The 17758-nt window shown below is 38.8% G+C and overlaps 1 protein-coding gene across 7 annotated transcripts in view; it reads right to left on the bottom strand.

Moving 5' to 3' along the window:
• slc2a9l2 (solute carrier family 2 member 9, like 2) overlaps window positions 1-17758 on the bottom strand; it is an 88103-nt gene that overhangs the window by 51366 nt on the left and 18979 nt on the right. For all 7 annotated transcript variants that reach the window (XM_020592520.1, XM_020592517.1, XM_020592522.1 and 4 more), the window contains exons 4-8: window positions 16803-16963; window positions 12473-12597; window positions 11509-11654; window positions 6470-6602; window positions 2419-2606 (exon numbers count right to left, since the gene is read on the bottom strand). In XM_020592520.1, coding sequence (XP_020448176.1) covers window positions 2419-2606; window positions 6470-6602; window positions 11509-11654; window positions 12473-12597; window positions 16803-16963 — 753 coding nt within the window. The remainder of the gene's footprint in view (window positions 1-2418; window positions 2607-6469; window positions 6603-11508; window positions 11655-12472; window positions 12598-16802; window positions 16964-17758) is intronic.

Below are 17758 nucleotides of genomic sequence, written 5' to 3'. Positions count from 1 at the left end.
TTTACTCATGGAACTCTAGCTATTGTGTAGAACTGTGTCTAAACACATTCAGTATAGACACTGAACTAACTAAAAGTGCTGCTGATTTACTCACATCCAGTGCAAACATGGTGTAAGTTAAACTAAAATGTTTTGGATGGGCTGTGTCAGGTTCCAAGTCCAAAAAAATGTCATGACACTGAGAAGTGGATTACTCCGACAAATTCTTTTCAACTTAGCCACAACCAGACTAATACCATTATTTAACATTTTTGAAAACAAATGTCTTTGGATTTAACAATCTGAAATCTAAAATGGGCCAACACACTACAGACAGGCAGAGACCACAGAGAAGAAGGCATAGGTCTGAAACAACACACAGTACAAAACTGACACCCTGCTACAGAATACAACATCATTTTGAATATTTTCAGTAATAAAGTATTCATTTGATCCCCTCTAAATTATGCCCTGCACTATTCCCCCTTAACAATGAGAATATAAAATACTCAATTGTCAGAAATTATCATTTCTGACAGGCAGAACTGGTACTGTGACATCAGTTGCAGTAGTATTTGTCAGCTGTCAAGATAGCAGCAGCACTCAGAGCTTCATAGCAGCACAGTAAGCTGCTGAAATGTCACCAAGTCACTCTCAAAGTGTAATGTTTACTAGAATCATATGACTGGTGTGATGGCAAGACAACCAGACCACCAAAACAATCTACATTACGTTTCTGTCTTTGTTGGAATAAAAATTATGCAAATGAAGTCATATCTATGACAATTCAGATCTGCTTTGGGATTTTTAGGCTTTTCTTGTATTACTGAAAAGACTTTTATCATATTAATGCTGAATGTGATTTTGGAGACAAGCTAACAGCTTATTTCTATGTATTGCACAGAGCCTGCTGCAGCATGTCAGTCAGAAACAAGGTTTATTTTTGCCTTTAAAAAATAAGGCTAGTCATTTCCTATATTAATATTTTTTTCAGCCTTCTATATACAGGGATTAAAACCGACAATGACTGGATTAGCTTGTTTTTGTGTGTGTGATAGATCTGTTTTTCCTCAAAAACAATTAAAAACACATCAGGGAAAGAAAGCGCTGCACCGAGTGACATGTTTTTTCGTTATGAAACCCCACACCCGACTATGTTTCCCCTAAGACGCTGTGCGGCCACAATTTCCTGAAGTTATCATGAGTCAGAGTCAGCTGTGCATGGCAAGAGTTTGTGCGAACTCTCTGCTTTATTTTCTTTCTGCTAGCTCCTCATGCTCAGGTCTAGTTTTTGCTAATGAAGAAGCATGTCACCCAGTGCAGCGTGTGCTTCACTGATGTGTTTTTAATCATTTTTTGAACAATGACTGTGTCTATGGCACAGATGAACAAGCTAATCCAGGACTGACAGCTGACATTAACCGTGAGTATAGGCAATTCATGAAGAGTGCTATTAATAAAGAAAATGACATACCTTGTCCATTAATTCAGGAATTTAGTTACAAAATGACAATTTAAATAGATTCATTGCATCCTTCTTGCTAGTATAGTTTTAAAAGACTACAATGTTTTTAGTAGTAATAGTATAAAATTAGTATGTTTTTATTTTTTTAAGTTGCTGTTATAGGAAAATCATCTAAAGTCAATTTTGCTTGGCTTTCACTTTCATTTTCTGTGGATGGCAGCAATAAGCAGCAACTCGTTTCCTTATGCCTGGGTGTACTACATCTACAACCCAAGACAGAGAGGGATGGTCTCATAACTTGACAACATTCATTGCCACCCACCAAGTGCACTGCAAAACAGGAGGTGAAGGATGGTTACACATCTTGTCCCTTGAACAAACTGCACAGAACAGAGGGATTCCACACCCATGGGTTCTTATACACAGAACTATTGAGTACAAACAAGCCATACCAACTGGAGCAAGAAACTAGCTGCAAGAGCCACGATTTGATGATGAATATATTTACTTTTTTAGCCTTTCATAACAAAAAAGCAGATGAAAACAATATTTACTTATGCAGAATATCTATTTTTAAAACTAGATTTAACTATTTTAGGAGACTACAAATATGGGGTCACACCTGTGCTTGCACACGCCCAGGGGGGAAACTGTCTGCAATGTGCTGCCACACTGACAAGTGGAGTTTTGACAGCATTGATGTTTTTTTGTTTGTTTTGTTTTTTGGTCACTGGCAGGACTGTGATAGGAAAATATGTCTTGTTTTAATGTGGACTTATTTTACTGACTTACATATTTGCCAGGAGTTATACATCATGTTGACTAAGGCTACAAAATGCTGTAGCTACAGTGTCTCTGGCTGATATCCAAAATCTCTGCATAGCAATCCCATATTTATACTGTATTTATCCTGTAGCATATAAACAGAATTCCACTGAAAAGCTAAAATAAGTGAAACAACAGCGGCAGCTTACAGCATTGAGGCCACAGAGCTGATAGCAGGCCATGGTGATGATGATGGTGATGAGCTGCCAGCGAACAGTGGGGCTTTTGAGCAGCTGTAGCACAGAGATGGTGCTTGAGTTGTCCTGTGCTCGAGCTTCTGTGTAAACCTCTTCCAGCTCCTGGGATACGTCCTTTTTCCCCAAAAGCCTCTGGAAGGCTGAGAGACAAACATATATACACACACACACACACACACACATATACCATGAACACTGTTACAAATATCCACTAATCAAAAAGAGCAGAAGAGGCCTTATTTATTTTTAAGTTCTTCTACCTGTCTTTACAGCACTTCGTGGTCTTGCACCAGCCTATGTGTATGTGTATGACATGCTTCTAGTCCTGTTCCAAAGTGCAGGATAAAAACTTTTGGTGAGTCAGTTTTCCTGATGCCTGATGATCTGAGAGCAAATGAAAGTGCAGATGATTTTAAATTTAAAATCTACCTCACCTGGTTTTTCAACAGAATATTTTACATGTATTATTTATTCTATTTATTATTTTACCGAGCTCATATTTTAAAACTGTTTAGTGTCATATTAGATTTTTCATTGTCTTTTAGCTGAATTATTAATTTTATTCGTTTTTATTCTTTTAAAATTATATTTAAATCTGTTCACATTTTATTTTATTACGTCACATTTTCTGTCTAATTATCAGTTTGCCATCCATTTGTAAAGAACTTGAAATTGCATTCACCTGTACAAAAATGTGCTGCACAAATAAAGTTTGATTGATAGTCAAAAAGATTTGTGGCATGCCCTGTGGCTGTATCCTGCTCTACTCATGTTCTAAATATAAATGCTTCAACATTTTACGGCAATGCAGATGGCACTTAGCTCTCTCTACTAACTACAGATTCAAAGAGGTTTTGTGTTTTATTACTGTACATTATTGTTCCCTTGCCTGCAGACAAAGCGTGATCCATTTTTACCAACATAAACTTGAGGAATTCATATAATCCATCATTTAATCAGTTCATGGTGAACATAATTACTCTTATCTAAAGCCTACGTCTCTTCAGAGCACAGCAGTCTGTCGGCGAGGACGCTGGTGTTCCAGCTGTTATTATAGCTGTTTCCACTGTCTGAACCTAATGAGCAGTACACTCCGTGCTTCCTTTAACCATCACCCAGCATAACCTCACAGGCTGACATGGGCCAATCTGTATTTTTCCATGTCAGTTTCTGTTTAATGAAGGGAGAGGCTGTGCTCCTCTCACACATACTCACAGCTGAGCAGAAGGAGCAGAGGATGTAAAGGATCACTGTATAGTGTAACAATCAGCCAGTAACAGAGACTGCATGACCAGTTTATTAAACAGTGAACAAGCAGAACACAAACTTGCAGAAATGTGACATCTTCACCACTTTGCCATAGTCCACTCACTGAAGTCCCTGTTTTACCCATAAACCAGCGAGTGAATGTCTGTCATGTACATTGTCTTTCTTGAATAACTTTCAAACTAATTATATCACTGTCACTGCAAATGCCAGCAGTAGGTTTTCATGGTCAAGTGATCATATTATGAGGGTCACACTATCATGGGACTATTGCTTTTGTGGCAATATGGGGAAACCAAGTTTGGCAGAGGGTGCACTCTCTGAGTGCTGTCTATTTTAGGTTTTAAACCAGAAATACACACACCATTTATACTTGTGTTAATGGATGGCCAGGTTACTGGCAGACATTTGCAGACTGGGCAGGTGAACACTGTTTGAACTTATACCTGAGTGTAAAGGACTCGAGGAAATACAGGTATAAGTCATTTTTTTCCTCACTTTGATTCTTTCTCCTGTAAAGGTGAATCCCTGGTGTTTTGGCAAATGCAGGTGTGTTCAGGTTAAGGACATGACCCAAAAAAGCAAAACTCTTTATTTATGACCTTACAAAGGTCAAAATATTTTTGCTACTCAGAATTTTTGCTAATCTGATGGATGGAAATATACAAACACCAACACATGCAAACAAAATGATCATAACATCCTGATTTTGTCTTATAAATTGTATTATTTTAGACATACAGTGCTAAGCTTTCTAATTAACTCCAGAGTCCTGTTCTAGAGTCCTATCTGTGACTCCTTGGAACGCCTGAGACACGTGCCAGCTTTGAAATTTCTCTACTAAGGTGTAAAGTAAAAGTCAAAAACGTGGCATTTTTATAAAACGGTTTGTGAACTGTTGCTGCTGTAGGCTCAGACAAACCTTATTATGTATATTAGGAAAGTGTCTGTTTTTTGTTTATTAGTGCTTATTTATGATAAGTACCTAAAATGGTGTCTCTTTGGAAACTAATTCTAACTTTGTTCTATAAAGTTAATGTTCAAACTTTATTTTAAAGTTGCTGAAATTCAAGGATGGTGCTTGTACTTCTCCTGATGGAGCACTTTTATTTGAACTCACTTTCTCCTTTTACCATCTGTCTGTTTAAAGCTGTTCTGACCATGTAAATAATTCCAAACTTGAGTCTGCTCAGCAAATTCTAATCAGGATTGTTGTTTTCTCTTTCTAACTAACACTAAAGTCACAAACAGGAGTGAGCCACAAGAGAGCTTTATAAATCAGACAACTAATAATAAGAAGGTGAGAGGCAAAGCAGTTTGTAGCCATGTCCACTTATCTTCAACGGTTGTACTGAATTTGGAATCTATTGCACTGCTTCACTTACTTTGTGTTACAATATGGTTAGAAATATATATTCCTGTCTGGATCTTTATTCAAGCATTAGGCAATGACTGGCTGCAAAACTATGTGAGGATGAGATGATGGTTAGTGAATGGACATCCTGTCCACACCGTCCCTACTACAGCACCTCCAGCCAACATTTTGCTGGCATGAACACTGCTGCAGATCCATGTTGTTGGTTTGTGTTGCAGCACTGTGCTTGGGGAAATTGTTGCCAGCACACACAAATCTTGAGGGGTGGTTCTGTAGTGTTTCCCGCTCTCAATTTAAAGGTAACAGAGGTTGAAGGTGAAATAAGGCTGTTTGTGCAATTGAAAAACTGTTCAGCTGGACGACTGGCTCATTACTGAAAAAGCATGTTTCAGGGTTAGAGTTACATTATAGTTATTGGCTGAAGTGTTCCTTTTAGGGAGGAAAGCATGGCACTTCTGCCCACTTCACAACAGTGGGTGGTACATCTGATGCCATGTACACTCAGCTAACCTAAAAACTGTAGATGAAAGCCCCTTCTTCTCTAACTGTTCATACCAAAGAAAAGGAAACATACATGTAACATAGGTGAGACCTGCTTTCACTACACTTGCATATTGTTGAGTAATTATGTTACGGTGTGTGATGCATGTTATGGGACCAGGACAGTGACAGAACTGAAAAAGGAAACACTCAAACTGAAATGCTTGTAATGACTTTTTCTTTTTTGGTAGTGAAAAACAGTGCTGTCACTGAAGGGGAGCATGATTTGTATACAAAGGAGAGAACGTCCCTCTACCTGACCCGCCACCTGCTCCAAAGCCTTTGGCTGTCAGGGATGATGGCACACTTAAAGCAACAGCTTCCTTGAGTGCACACAGACCCCTCAAACTGCAGTCTCTTTGCTCGTGTATCCACACACAGAGCGGCGCTTTGGAAGGAACGATCAGGAGGAGAAACAATCAATCTCTGGTATGCAAACCATGCTCTCTTTCTCCCTCCATGGCAAAACAGAGTTGAACTGAAAACAAGTGTCACTGAAAAGAGACAGACATGAAGAAAATAAAACTAAGCTAAAAAGACACCAGAATAAAATATTAAGATTGTACACCCACTGTCAAAAATGAACAGTTGTGTTACATTAATTTAAGTATTTCAGTACCACTGTTCTATTTTGGTGTCAAATTTTACTTTCAATGCCAAATCTAAAGTCACTGTCCTGGCTGCACAGTTAATCACTCTTTGGTTTTAACTATTTCAGGCTTGTATTTTTAATAACATTCAAAATTTCTTAGGTATTTTTTAAGACAGCAGTGGTCTAACTGGTCTAATTTGAAACATTAATGCCATTACTGTGTGCAGTACCTCTTTCTGCTCCAGCCTCATCCCTCCTCTCCATCAGCAGGTAGCGAGGACTCTCTGGGAGGAAGGGCAGAACACACAGCTGCAGCATTGCAGGCAACGCCAGGAAGGAAAACAAGTAGTTCCACTTGGGTTCCTGCAGGCAAAACATCAACAAAAGAGCTCCATCAAAGCTTCAAACATGGAAGAGCTACACCTCACTACACAGAGAAGCTGGGCAGAACAGATGTATCTTTCAGCTGTGTAGCTGCTGTATAATGCTCCATGGAAGAAGCAGATGCACATCATTCTCTGATTAAGAATTTCTACAAGAAAAAATAGTTAGCAATTAAATGCAATACACTTACATCTTAGAGTTACTGTTAATTTTATGTGAAAAACCATTCCCATATATCCATAACGTCATTTTGAATAGACAAAATACATTGTGACTAGTAAAAATGTCAGTAGGGATGTCCACGGGTCGCTTGATGACTAGTAAAAATACAATTTCAGATATATACAATTAGAATGAGAATGAACATTCTGGGTATCTGAAATGGAAAGCTGGCATAAGTGTCATCATTTGTCCTTGAAAGAAAGTCACTGTGGATATCAAAATCTTCTTTGTGGCTAGGAAGAACTGAATTACAGATATCTGCAAAGTGTATCCAGTCCAGTGATTAAATGTTTAAAGAATAATAAAAATATTGTTTTGGATATCTTTAATTACCATTTGGACTGGTGAGAATACAATTTTGACTGGGAGATATACTATTATGGATATCTAAAATGTAATTACAGTGGGGAGTGTGGATTGATTAAACTGACATGATCCTGCTGTTTGCCAATTTATCCAGAAACAGTAACAATCAGCAGCAACTCAAAAAGAAAAGCTGCTAACTGAATGATTTCTACCCTAAGCTTTGTTGGAACTCAAGACTCACTCACATTGGTGTGCACCCACATAATTTCTTGAATGCAACAAGTGCTCAGGCAGCACTTTGACTGGTAGCATAGATTAAAGCTGATGTACACTGGCACTAAAATGTATAAACACAACCACTCTTCTTCTTCAGGTTTTAATGGTGGATGATAAGCCAGCAAACCCCACCACCACCAACAACAACAGAAAACTATTTTATCTGTATTTTTATGTGACACACCCCCAGTGACGCAGATCCATGCTTGATTTGCTGCACCAGGGTTGTTTGGTTGGAATGCAGTCTTAAACCAATAAGAAACAGAAATAAAGTGTTCAAACTTGTCTTCAAGATTCACAAACAAATTAAAACAAACTACTCTTGTCCCATTGCTTGTTTATCTGTCTATGTTTATGTGTGTAAATTGTCCTGTTAAACTGCAAAGAGCTGAACGCCCACACAGTACATACACAGTACACACTCCAGGCTGACATCAATCGTTTAGCATACCACATTACTCCTGTGTCTGATAGCCAGTGTGACAACTATCTAAAATAAATTGTACTACAGTGCCCCTCCCATTTAGACAGCCCTCCAAAGCCATAGGCAGGTGTAATGGAGGATACAGAATATAGATAAGGGCCCATTAAGGCCACAGAATAAACTTCCCTATTGTAAGGTGTGTCTGAGGCATGCTGATGAGTTTGCTGTCTCAGGGGATCTCAGTGACAGACTGGCTAAAAGCCTGTTCCTGCTGTTATACCAGAATAATCATGTTAACCTGGGTGAAGGTCAGTGGCTAAGTGTGAAGGTTAAAGTAATTATCACCATTTTGCATCCCACAGATCAGATCTTAGAGCAGGTCCTATTAACAGAAGCCTCCAGTGAGAAGAAACCTGTTCAAGTAACCAAAGGCCAGCAGCATGTCATCAGATACATCACAGGTCTTGACAAATGACAAGGAAACAGGCAGGCCTGAAGGGTGTCCCAGAGGTGCTATGAATACATAGCAATGGCTGCATGAAGACATATGATATTTATCAAAGTAGCCTGCAGGTGGAAATGATTTCTTCCTTCCCTTTACTGGAAATGAAAATCCACACTGACTGAGAAGAATACATTTGGCTTCAGTTTGTCAGGCATCAGTGAAAAGAGGCTTAAAAAGCAGCAGTCTTTTAAAGCCAAAGCAAGAAACATGGCATAGACACACATCGTTTTTGTTTTCAGTTTAATTAAATTCAGAGGAAAATTGTGGGAAAGACATGGAGAAACCAACAGAAAACAGATTAAACAAATCAAAACAATACTTGAGCCTTATTGTGGTACTGTATATGAATGGGCCTATTAAAATTATGAAAAAATGAGTTTCATCCAAAACTCACAGTTTTAGAAATATGCTTGCTGGCACCCTGATGGTCGACTGGTGATGGTGGCAAACATGCACATATCTCAGCAATTCCTGCCTCTGACATTTGTCACAGGTCCCCCCGCCCCCGGTCTCTGTTTCCTGTCTGCCTCTCTGTGACCCACTGACAAAGGCAAAACAAGCCCAAGAAATAAACTTAAAAAAGAAAGAAAAATGTTTGCTGCTCTTATCTCATCATTGTTGGAATGAAAGCACATGCACAGTTGGAAATGTGCAGTGCTGCGTTATGCACACAAAACAAAGGATATACTCCAGACAAATCAAGATGTGGATGAAGTCTAGTCGCTTGAGCATGTCATCATATGCAAACAATTACACAGACAACTCCAGATGCTGTATAGTCCCATGCCATGTTCCCTCAGTCAATATGCAGAAACAGCTGTGGCTGTGGTTAATGTACCGACCCAACACACCGAAATGATTCACAGTCACCTCATTCAGAAATATTCATGTTAATCTAATGACTGAAATCTAGAAAAAGCATGTCATATTTGTTGGCATGTTAACTGAAAGACAGTGACAATGCCCATTCATATACAGTACCACATGAAGGCTCAAGTATTGTTTTGATTAATCTGTTTTCTGTTGGTTTCTCCATGTCTTTCCCACAGACAGTGACAATGCACTACATGTTCTGACCTGACACCTGTTGTGTTAACGTGATATCGTGACAGCAAATAACACTTTCCAGTGCTTCCAGTCAACTGTGATGATACTCCAACAGCATACCACTAAAACTAGGCAGCGAGGCGAAACTGTGCTTACAGCTCTGACTGAATGTAGCCGCCTCTGCTGCGTTTTTAAACGAGCACGCCGCAGCAGGATAAACCGTCACTGTTTACTGATGAAAATCTATTTTTGTCACACAAAAAATAACAGGAGAGAGAGAGTGCAGCATTCAACATTGAATGTTTCCCCTGGCGAACACATCTTATAGACAAATCTTTTAAAGCATTCATGCATCATTTTTTATTTTTTATCTTGTCTTAGTTTGACAGGGATACTTTCTAAATAGTTTACTTGTAATGAAAACTTTCAACACTTTATTTGAAATCTTTTTTTTTAAGTCTTAACAATAATCCAATAACGCTCACTCAAAAATAGAGAATCAATTAACCTCCCCAAACACAACTTAATTAAAAATGAACTGTTCTCATACAATGTATGGCTCGGTAATATATATATTTGGCTTATAGCCCTAGAAGAAGAGCAACAGAAACTCAAGGTCTCTCTTAGATGATCTTTATGCCACTGATCCTCACGCTTTCTGAGCAGACACAGCTGCCAAAAGATATAATTGCACACTTTAAATTTGAGGAAGCAATTTCAGTCCTTAATACAGTGCCAAAAGTAAGCAGCCAGATAAAGTTAATAGCATCTGCCAGGAGGGGAAAGCTTTATATCATCGGCTTTCGGTGCATATTACACAACTGATTGTCTGTTTTCAGCCCTAAAAGATCAACTGAAAATCTAGCACTAATCAAGTATTTCAGTGAAAACTGGATCCCCACTCATGAAAATACCTCAGCAGTATGTTGAGTCAGCATGGCTGAACTTGTGTACAGTGGGCATTAAGGTTGAAGAGGGGAAGTGGATAACATTTCCTCTAGGCCAAACAAGTTGAGACTGAGAATTCCTAATGACATCTCAGTGAAACAAGCCACAGATAGAACCACTCAAATACTGTACAGGGTAAAAACGTGAGTTCATTACTGAAGTGGCTGAGGAAGACATGTTCCTGAAGTGTTGTCAGCCAGCACTACTCAGTTGTTCAGCTAAAAATGGAGGAGTCTTTTTTTTCTCTAAATGTCAAGTCAAAATGAAACTATCCACTGGACTGTAGCAGCAGAGTGAAGAAAGTTGGCAGCTTGTCCATGGGGCGTCAGCTGACTAATGGAAAGTCCTTGGTATTTTAACCTTTGTGACTGTTTCACACTTCAATATCACATGAGAGTCGCTGCAGTCTATAAGTCCACGTGGCAGACGTGACAGTCACGAGAGTCATGAAAATGAGTGTGAACCGGTGTGAAACCAAATGGTCAGGAAAGCATTATAGGTGCTGATTAAAGAAGAAAACACCACGACCATCCTGACCAGAAAGTGACACAGCCAGTTCTACTCTCCTGTTCAGGGAAAGTTTCTTTAAAGAAAATGATGTGGTCCATTTTGCAGCTTTTACAAACCACCTGTCTTCTCTGTCTAGGATGTATACAGTATGTTCCCTTTGCTTGTGGTGCTGTGCATTTATGGAGGGTTTGTATATTGGTTGTAACTCGCGAGTGGTTTGTCCAACCCACAAAGGCTGAAATGCCACAGATTTCCCAGCAGCCTGAAAAATAATAACTCCTTAAAACATGTACATGTATATGCATGGATGATTGATTATGAGACAGACTCCTGGACACAAACTTGTGGAAAAAGGCCCATATCCCTCCTACATTCTGTAAGAGTAAGACCCACAACAAAACACAAAACAAGTACAAACCACTGAGCTTGCATCTCTCTGTAGTCGTTTTCCATGTATTTATGGCCATTTTGCTTCTCACTGTAGTAAGTCACTTTGTAGTAGTCATCATTTGTTCAGCTCAGGGTCCACATCCCAATTTTATTTTTATGACATCAGTAAAAGAAAAAGATCGCAACAAGTGTACCCCAGCCTTCAAAACAGGAACACATGCAAAAGTACCAAGATAAATGCCAGAACCACCACTGACCTGACCCAGCAGCTCAGGCAGCCCCAGTACTTGTCCTGTGAACACACCCAAGCAAATCAGGATGGAGTTGAACTGGCCAATGAAGCCTCTAATATGCCTTGGGGAAATTTCTCCCAGGTACATGGGGAGGGCGCTGAGGGCTATACCTGTCGGGGGGAAAAACAAATTAATATGGTGCATTAGCTACTTTGCAGATTAGTCAGATACACGAGTTAAAGCAGAGAAAAACCATATAAATAACAGACGCCACTTAGTTTTCCAAATCCCAGAGGTTTTGTACTAATCAGACTTGTAAAATAAGTGTGCTTTGCTTACACATTTTAAATTTTAAATTTTCTGCCAGCAGCTGATATAAGCCAAGATTCTGTCAACTACAGTTTGATCTCTCAACAATTTATCTGCAGGCAATGTAACCCCAATAACATGGATGAACTAGCGTTGATGATCTGCTCCTCCTCTGTGGCTGTAGGCATGTACTCAGAGGAGAAAGTGGGACCTGTAATTAAAGTCTTGTCGCTTACTCATCATCAGTGCATTCAGGTTTGACAGCTCTGCCAAGTCCAGTCAATTTTTCTTTTCAGTGGGGCTAAAGTTTACCCAAAACCCTATTAATACAAATCATTTGCAGCTTTGTAATTTGATTGCAGGAAAATAACATTAGCCTAACAACACATTTTAAAAATTTATTGTGAATGTTTTGATCTCATTTGAAACTGAGCATTTTTCACAAAGTTAACAGTGTTTCTCTAAACCTGTGATCAGTAACTCAGGTGTATGTGTCTGTTGTGTGGAGGCTACTACATCTGTTACACTATGGTCAGAGTCTAGACTAAAACATATAGTGATGTCAATTTTATGTAAAGTATGGTTAAGCTAAATTAGCCTCATATCATATTAGCCTTTGGGGAGCTTCTGTGATACTACTGATATGAGGGCATTCAGTATAATACAAATAAACTCTTACCAGAGTCCACCCCAATTATGAGCCGGCCAATGATGAGCATCTCAAAAGATTTTGCCTTTTCTCCCAAGGTTAGCAGCAGAGCAGCTGTTAGAGCAAAGCTGTTGTTCAGCAGCAAGGTTCCCTTTCTAAAGTCCAAAAGAGAATAAGTAGAGAACATCAAACATGTATGCCCTAATTACAAAAATCCTAGACACAGTACTTCTTGAACAAATTCTACTTCATTTTTAATTCACTTCAGTTCAATTTTTCAAAATAAGCACAAGGACTTATATGCGATTTTAAAAGATTACAGCAAGTTTATGTAACCTGTGAAACATTTCAATGACGTGTTTTGGAGCAAAATAGCAGCGGCCCAGGGCTAAAATCAAACAATTATGAGTCACATTTATGGATTCAGTGAGGAGAAGAAGGAATGAGTGATATTTTGAACAGAAATCATCCACAAAGCAGAAAAATCAGTCCAGTGGCTGTTCCCTAAAGGGAGCGCTGGTGACCACTCAGGCTTTACAAGGCTATTATGTCTCAGAAAAATCCATTAATCACTGATCAATTCAAACTAATGTTTATATATTGCACAATAAGCCTGGTCATCCAAACATAACAAAATTCACCTACCAGCACCTTAACAACTCACTGATGAATATATTAGACTGTATCTTGTTTGTTAAATCCTAAAAACACCAAAGTGTAAACAAAACTAAACTTCATTTCTCTTTTTTATTGGTGGTTTATGTGCTGGACAACTTAAAAATATTACTCTTTTTCTTTAAAGACATAATCACTGTACAACTGCTATAGCATACTGTACTACATATGTGAAGTATTTTGTGGTGAACTATCAAAAGGCAGCTTTAAGCTTTCCTGATGGTTTAGTTTGTTTGGACTATAAACTTGGTAATTAGCTGGTTCCACTGCCCCGTCCCTGTAAACCCAACTGCTCTGGTGGACAGAATTTGATAGGCACACAATGTCTGTGGTGGTGTTTTAACCTTTTTCCCCAGTAAATACATTTATACAAGTGTCCTTATACCATCTTTTCATTGTGAAAAATGTGTTCAAATATTCAAACATCACAAGCAAAAAACATTTACCTTAACTTCACTGGCAACATTTTAATGAACCACTTTGTCACCCTCTGAAGCACTTTTCTTTTAGATTGCTCCATGTGTCCTCGTCTGCTAATATGTATTCCGCTCTTCTCCCTGACATCTCAATTTCAACCTTTCTGAGACATTGTGGAAAAGGAGCAGCCGGCCCAAAGCTAGCAGAGAATATGGATGGAGAATGAGCAGTATGCTTCAGTTTAGAGTGTGAAAAATCTAAGATGAATCTTAAGGGACTCTTTACTTTCTCAAAAGATCCTGAATAAAAGCTTTGTAAGTCTTTCCCTGCCCCAAAGCAACATCCTCATTACTTGTACATTATAGATTATATTGAACATATCTCTGTTTTTTCTTGCTTGTCCTTTTTTAATGTCTGCGTTTTTGTGAGAAAGGTAAAGCATGCTTCTGCTAATCTGAAGGAAATGTGCAAACATAACGCACAGGTCTGTTTATGAGCCAACAAGATGATATAAATAAATATAACCACCACAAGAGCAAGACCCAATAAAAGCTCACCAAATGGGTTGTTGTACTGTCATTCTACATATAATGTATATTTTTAAACATTCTGGAATATTGGCATCATCAAAAGTTCCTTTAATACTCAGTTTAAAGCAGTTACATCACTTTCTAACATTGGGAAAGGTCATTTAGCAAAGCAGACAGAGACGGGTAACAAATCAAAGGAAAAAGCTGAATAATTTAGTGGTTTCTTCCAGAATGACAGTGTCTCCCATCCATATGGCACATGAAGGATCACTGAAATGTTTGATGAGTATGAAAATGATGTGAATCATACACCAATCAGCCATAACATTATGACCACTGACAGATGAATAACATTCATTATCCTTTTACAGTGACACCTGTCAGTGTGTGGGGTATATTCGCAGGAAAGTAATTATTCAGTCCTCAAAGTTGGTGTGTTGGAAGCAGGACAAATGGGCAAACATAAGGATCTGAGTGACTCTGACAAAGGCCAAACTGTGATGGTTGACGACTGGGCCTGCAGGTCTTGTTGGGTGTTCCTGTCTGAAGTGGTCAGTACCTACCAACAGTGTCTAAGGACAAACAGTGAACCAGCGACAGGGTCATGGATGCCCAAAGCTCTCTGATGATGAGGTTGAACTACTTTAGACTAAGCATTTATGTCATTCATCCTTTTCCAAAAATTCCATTCTTTGTTAAAATGAATGAAAATGAGAAATACTGTACAACAGCTGTAGTGGTGATATCAGACCTAGAGTGGGAAGATCACATGTGAGCTGCAGAGTGACATGAGTGCCAGCCAACTGCCTACTGACTCCTATGTACACAGTATTTAGCAGGTGGTCATAATGTTATGGCTGATCAGTGTATGCAATGGTCTTCATGGTCTTCATGGTCACTAGATCACAACCCAGTTGGACTCCTATTACAGATTTTGGAGCGATGTGCTAGACAGCATCTCCACCACCATCATCAAACCACCAAATGAAGGAATGTCTTTTGGAAGAATGGTGTTCATTCCTCCAGTAGAGTTCAGAAACTTGTAGAGTCAATGCCAAGGTGCGCTGAAACGGTTCTAATGACATACGGTGGCCAAACACTTTACTCAGACTCTTAAAGTTGTTTTTTCCTTTCATTTGTCAAGTGTGTGTGTCTTATTTCACAGCACTGAGGTTGTCAGTGCCAGAGTCGCTCTCTGAGGGGTAGACGCCGCACCAAGGCGGTGAAACAGCAATCCTAGGCTGAAACCTAAGAAGCAAATCACACCGGCTGTGACATTGGATATCACATAGCAGAATAGGTTGTCAAACCACTGAGACTGAAGTAAATCACTTTATTTCCAACTCCCCAACATTTACACCCAGGGAGGCAATGTGTGGAGAGTTGTAACCATATCTGTTTAAAATAGAAATATGGGTCATTTTCATATTTAATTATCAAACTTCATTACTGCTGCTACATTATACAACCAGCTGTTGCATTCACAGAACATTCAGATGAGATGAAGAAAGGGATGGCAGCAGTTTGTAAGTTTGCTAGCTATTATTTAAGAGTTTACCAGTCAAAATTCAGCTGATCTGCTTCTTCAGGTTTAAACAGATCTGACTGACAGTGCCAGAAACAAGCAAACACACTAAAAAACAAATTCATAAAAAGATAAAATAATAAAGGAAAAACAGGTGGGGGGTTGTATGCATAGGAAATTGAAATAGTCAATTATTTGAACAAATTATAAAGAAAAATTGAGATTCAGTAAAATGCTCAGTCTTTACTTAAACATTTAAAACCACAAATACAGCTTCAAAGTTGTGAATCTGAACTGAACATTCATAAAAGGGACATTTTTTCAGGACAAAATGTATTGAAATTACAGTATACTGATCGGTTAACATATATATCTTCCTGTATAGTTGGTAGGAGCAGTGAGCGGTGCACGGCTGTAGAATACAATGGGAAACGTTTCAAGTAAATCTACAGTATGCTATCAAATCTCAAAGGGAGTCCCATTGAGAAAATCACTCTGCTGCATAATGGCAAAAGCCTATATAGAGTGTGAACTCCTACATTTCCTTCACTGAGCTGACACTGTGGACAGTCACTCAGAGACACTGTCAGAGAGAGGAGGAAGAAAGTACATCATGTCATAAATGAAAGAACATTGTCTCCTAAGTTACAAAAGAGGGAACACTGCAGCTTCAGCCAGGCAATGAAAAGTATACAGCATATGTCATATGTCAGATAAAGGTTGACCTTGAAATGTGAACAGTCACTTGAGATTAGATTCTAAGCGCCTTGGATACTGTAATTATCCTTACTGATTGGCCCATGGTATTTTTGCATGATAAGACTTTGAATGTTTTGATGAGTTCCCTTTTCTCTTTTTATGATATTAATGCTTTGATGTCACATTGTGTTTGCAAAATTGTTACTGTCTACAAAGAACACCAGATGTGTTTTTCTTTTACGTTTGCAAAATTGTTACTTCTGGAGTACTGTCTATAAAGAACACCAGATGTGTTTTTCTTTTAAAACCGGTTTCAACCAATATGCCTGACCAAATAAAGGCTTGCTCTGCCTAAAAGTGCCTGAAAAACTTTTTTTGTCTTCATGATCACTTTGTCTTCTTTAATGTTGCCACATCTTTTATCAAACCAGGAAGGGCAAAAGCCAAAGGCGTTTTATTTTCAGGACCAGTTGTAAAATATTGTCATGATACATGCATCAATGAGTCAACTCACCTCCCAAACACTTTGATGAGTAAAGAGACGGACAACGCTCCAAGAAGGCCTCCAATAGCAAATATGGACACCGTGATGGACCAGAGGAGAGTGGCTGTCTCCGCTCCAATAGGATCCCCATATCTCTCAATCCAGGTCTTATTGTAGAAAGCCTTAATATACTGCAAACCAAAAAGATATGGGAGACGCATATTCATCATATTAATAAAAGCAAAAGTGATCACATTTTCATTTTTCCTTTGCTTTTAAACTCAAATGTAAAAATAACTATGAACACTAAAAACTGGGGTCATCTGGTGACTGGATGGAGAGCGACAGCACTGAGGCCAAATTTTTACACAAAGCACTCAAGCTGTGATTGAAGAGTCCTTCTCATGGATTACTGTCAGTTCAAAAACATTCAAAACAAAGTGACCTTGTTTTTTTTTAGCTTGCATTGTACATTTGAAACTGATGTCTTGTCTTTCCTGGCTACTCCCAGATTAAATTTTTATACTTCAAAAATGAATTAATACCTATAGAAGTTTGTTTAGCATTATAGGCTGTATCATTACCACTGATGTGACTCTGATGTGATGATGTTTCAGAGCTCTGAAAAAGGGGTTCCATCCCCATTCTGCCGTCTTACACTACAGCTCAGTCACCCAGCTCACATGGAGTAGAGTAATAAATACCAAGGATCTGATGTCACAGCCCTGCATACACCAATCTCAGTCAGTGATGTGTTTACCTAACATTTCCTACATCAGTGTAGTAAAGCACTTGTGTGTCTCCACCACTATTTCTTCTAAACAAAATCAATCCATGACATGATATGAGAAATTGGTTTAAAACAAGACTGGTTTGCTGTTAAAACAGTGCAGATAAACGACATCTATCCATCATCTATACCAGTGGTCCCCAACCTTTTTATCACTGCGGACCGGTCAACGCTTGACAATTTCACCACGGCCCGG

This window comes from Monopterus albus, unplaced genomic scaffold (assembly GCF_001952655.1).
Source record: "Monopterus albus unplaced genomic scaffold, M_albus_1.0 scaffold18.1, whole genome shotgun sequence".
NCBI classification, from domain to species: Eukaryota; Metazoa; Chordata; class Actinopteri; order Synbranchiformes; family Synbranchidae; genus Monopterus; species Monopterus albus.
The sequence above is the reverse complement of the archived record's forward strand: the minus strand, read 5'-3'. Positions and strand labels throughout refer to the sequence as shown.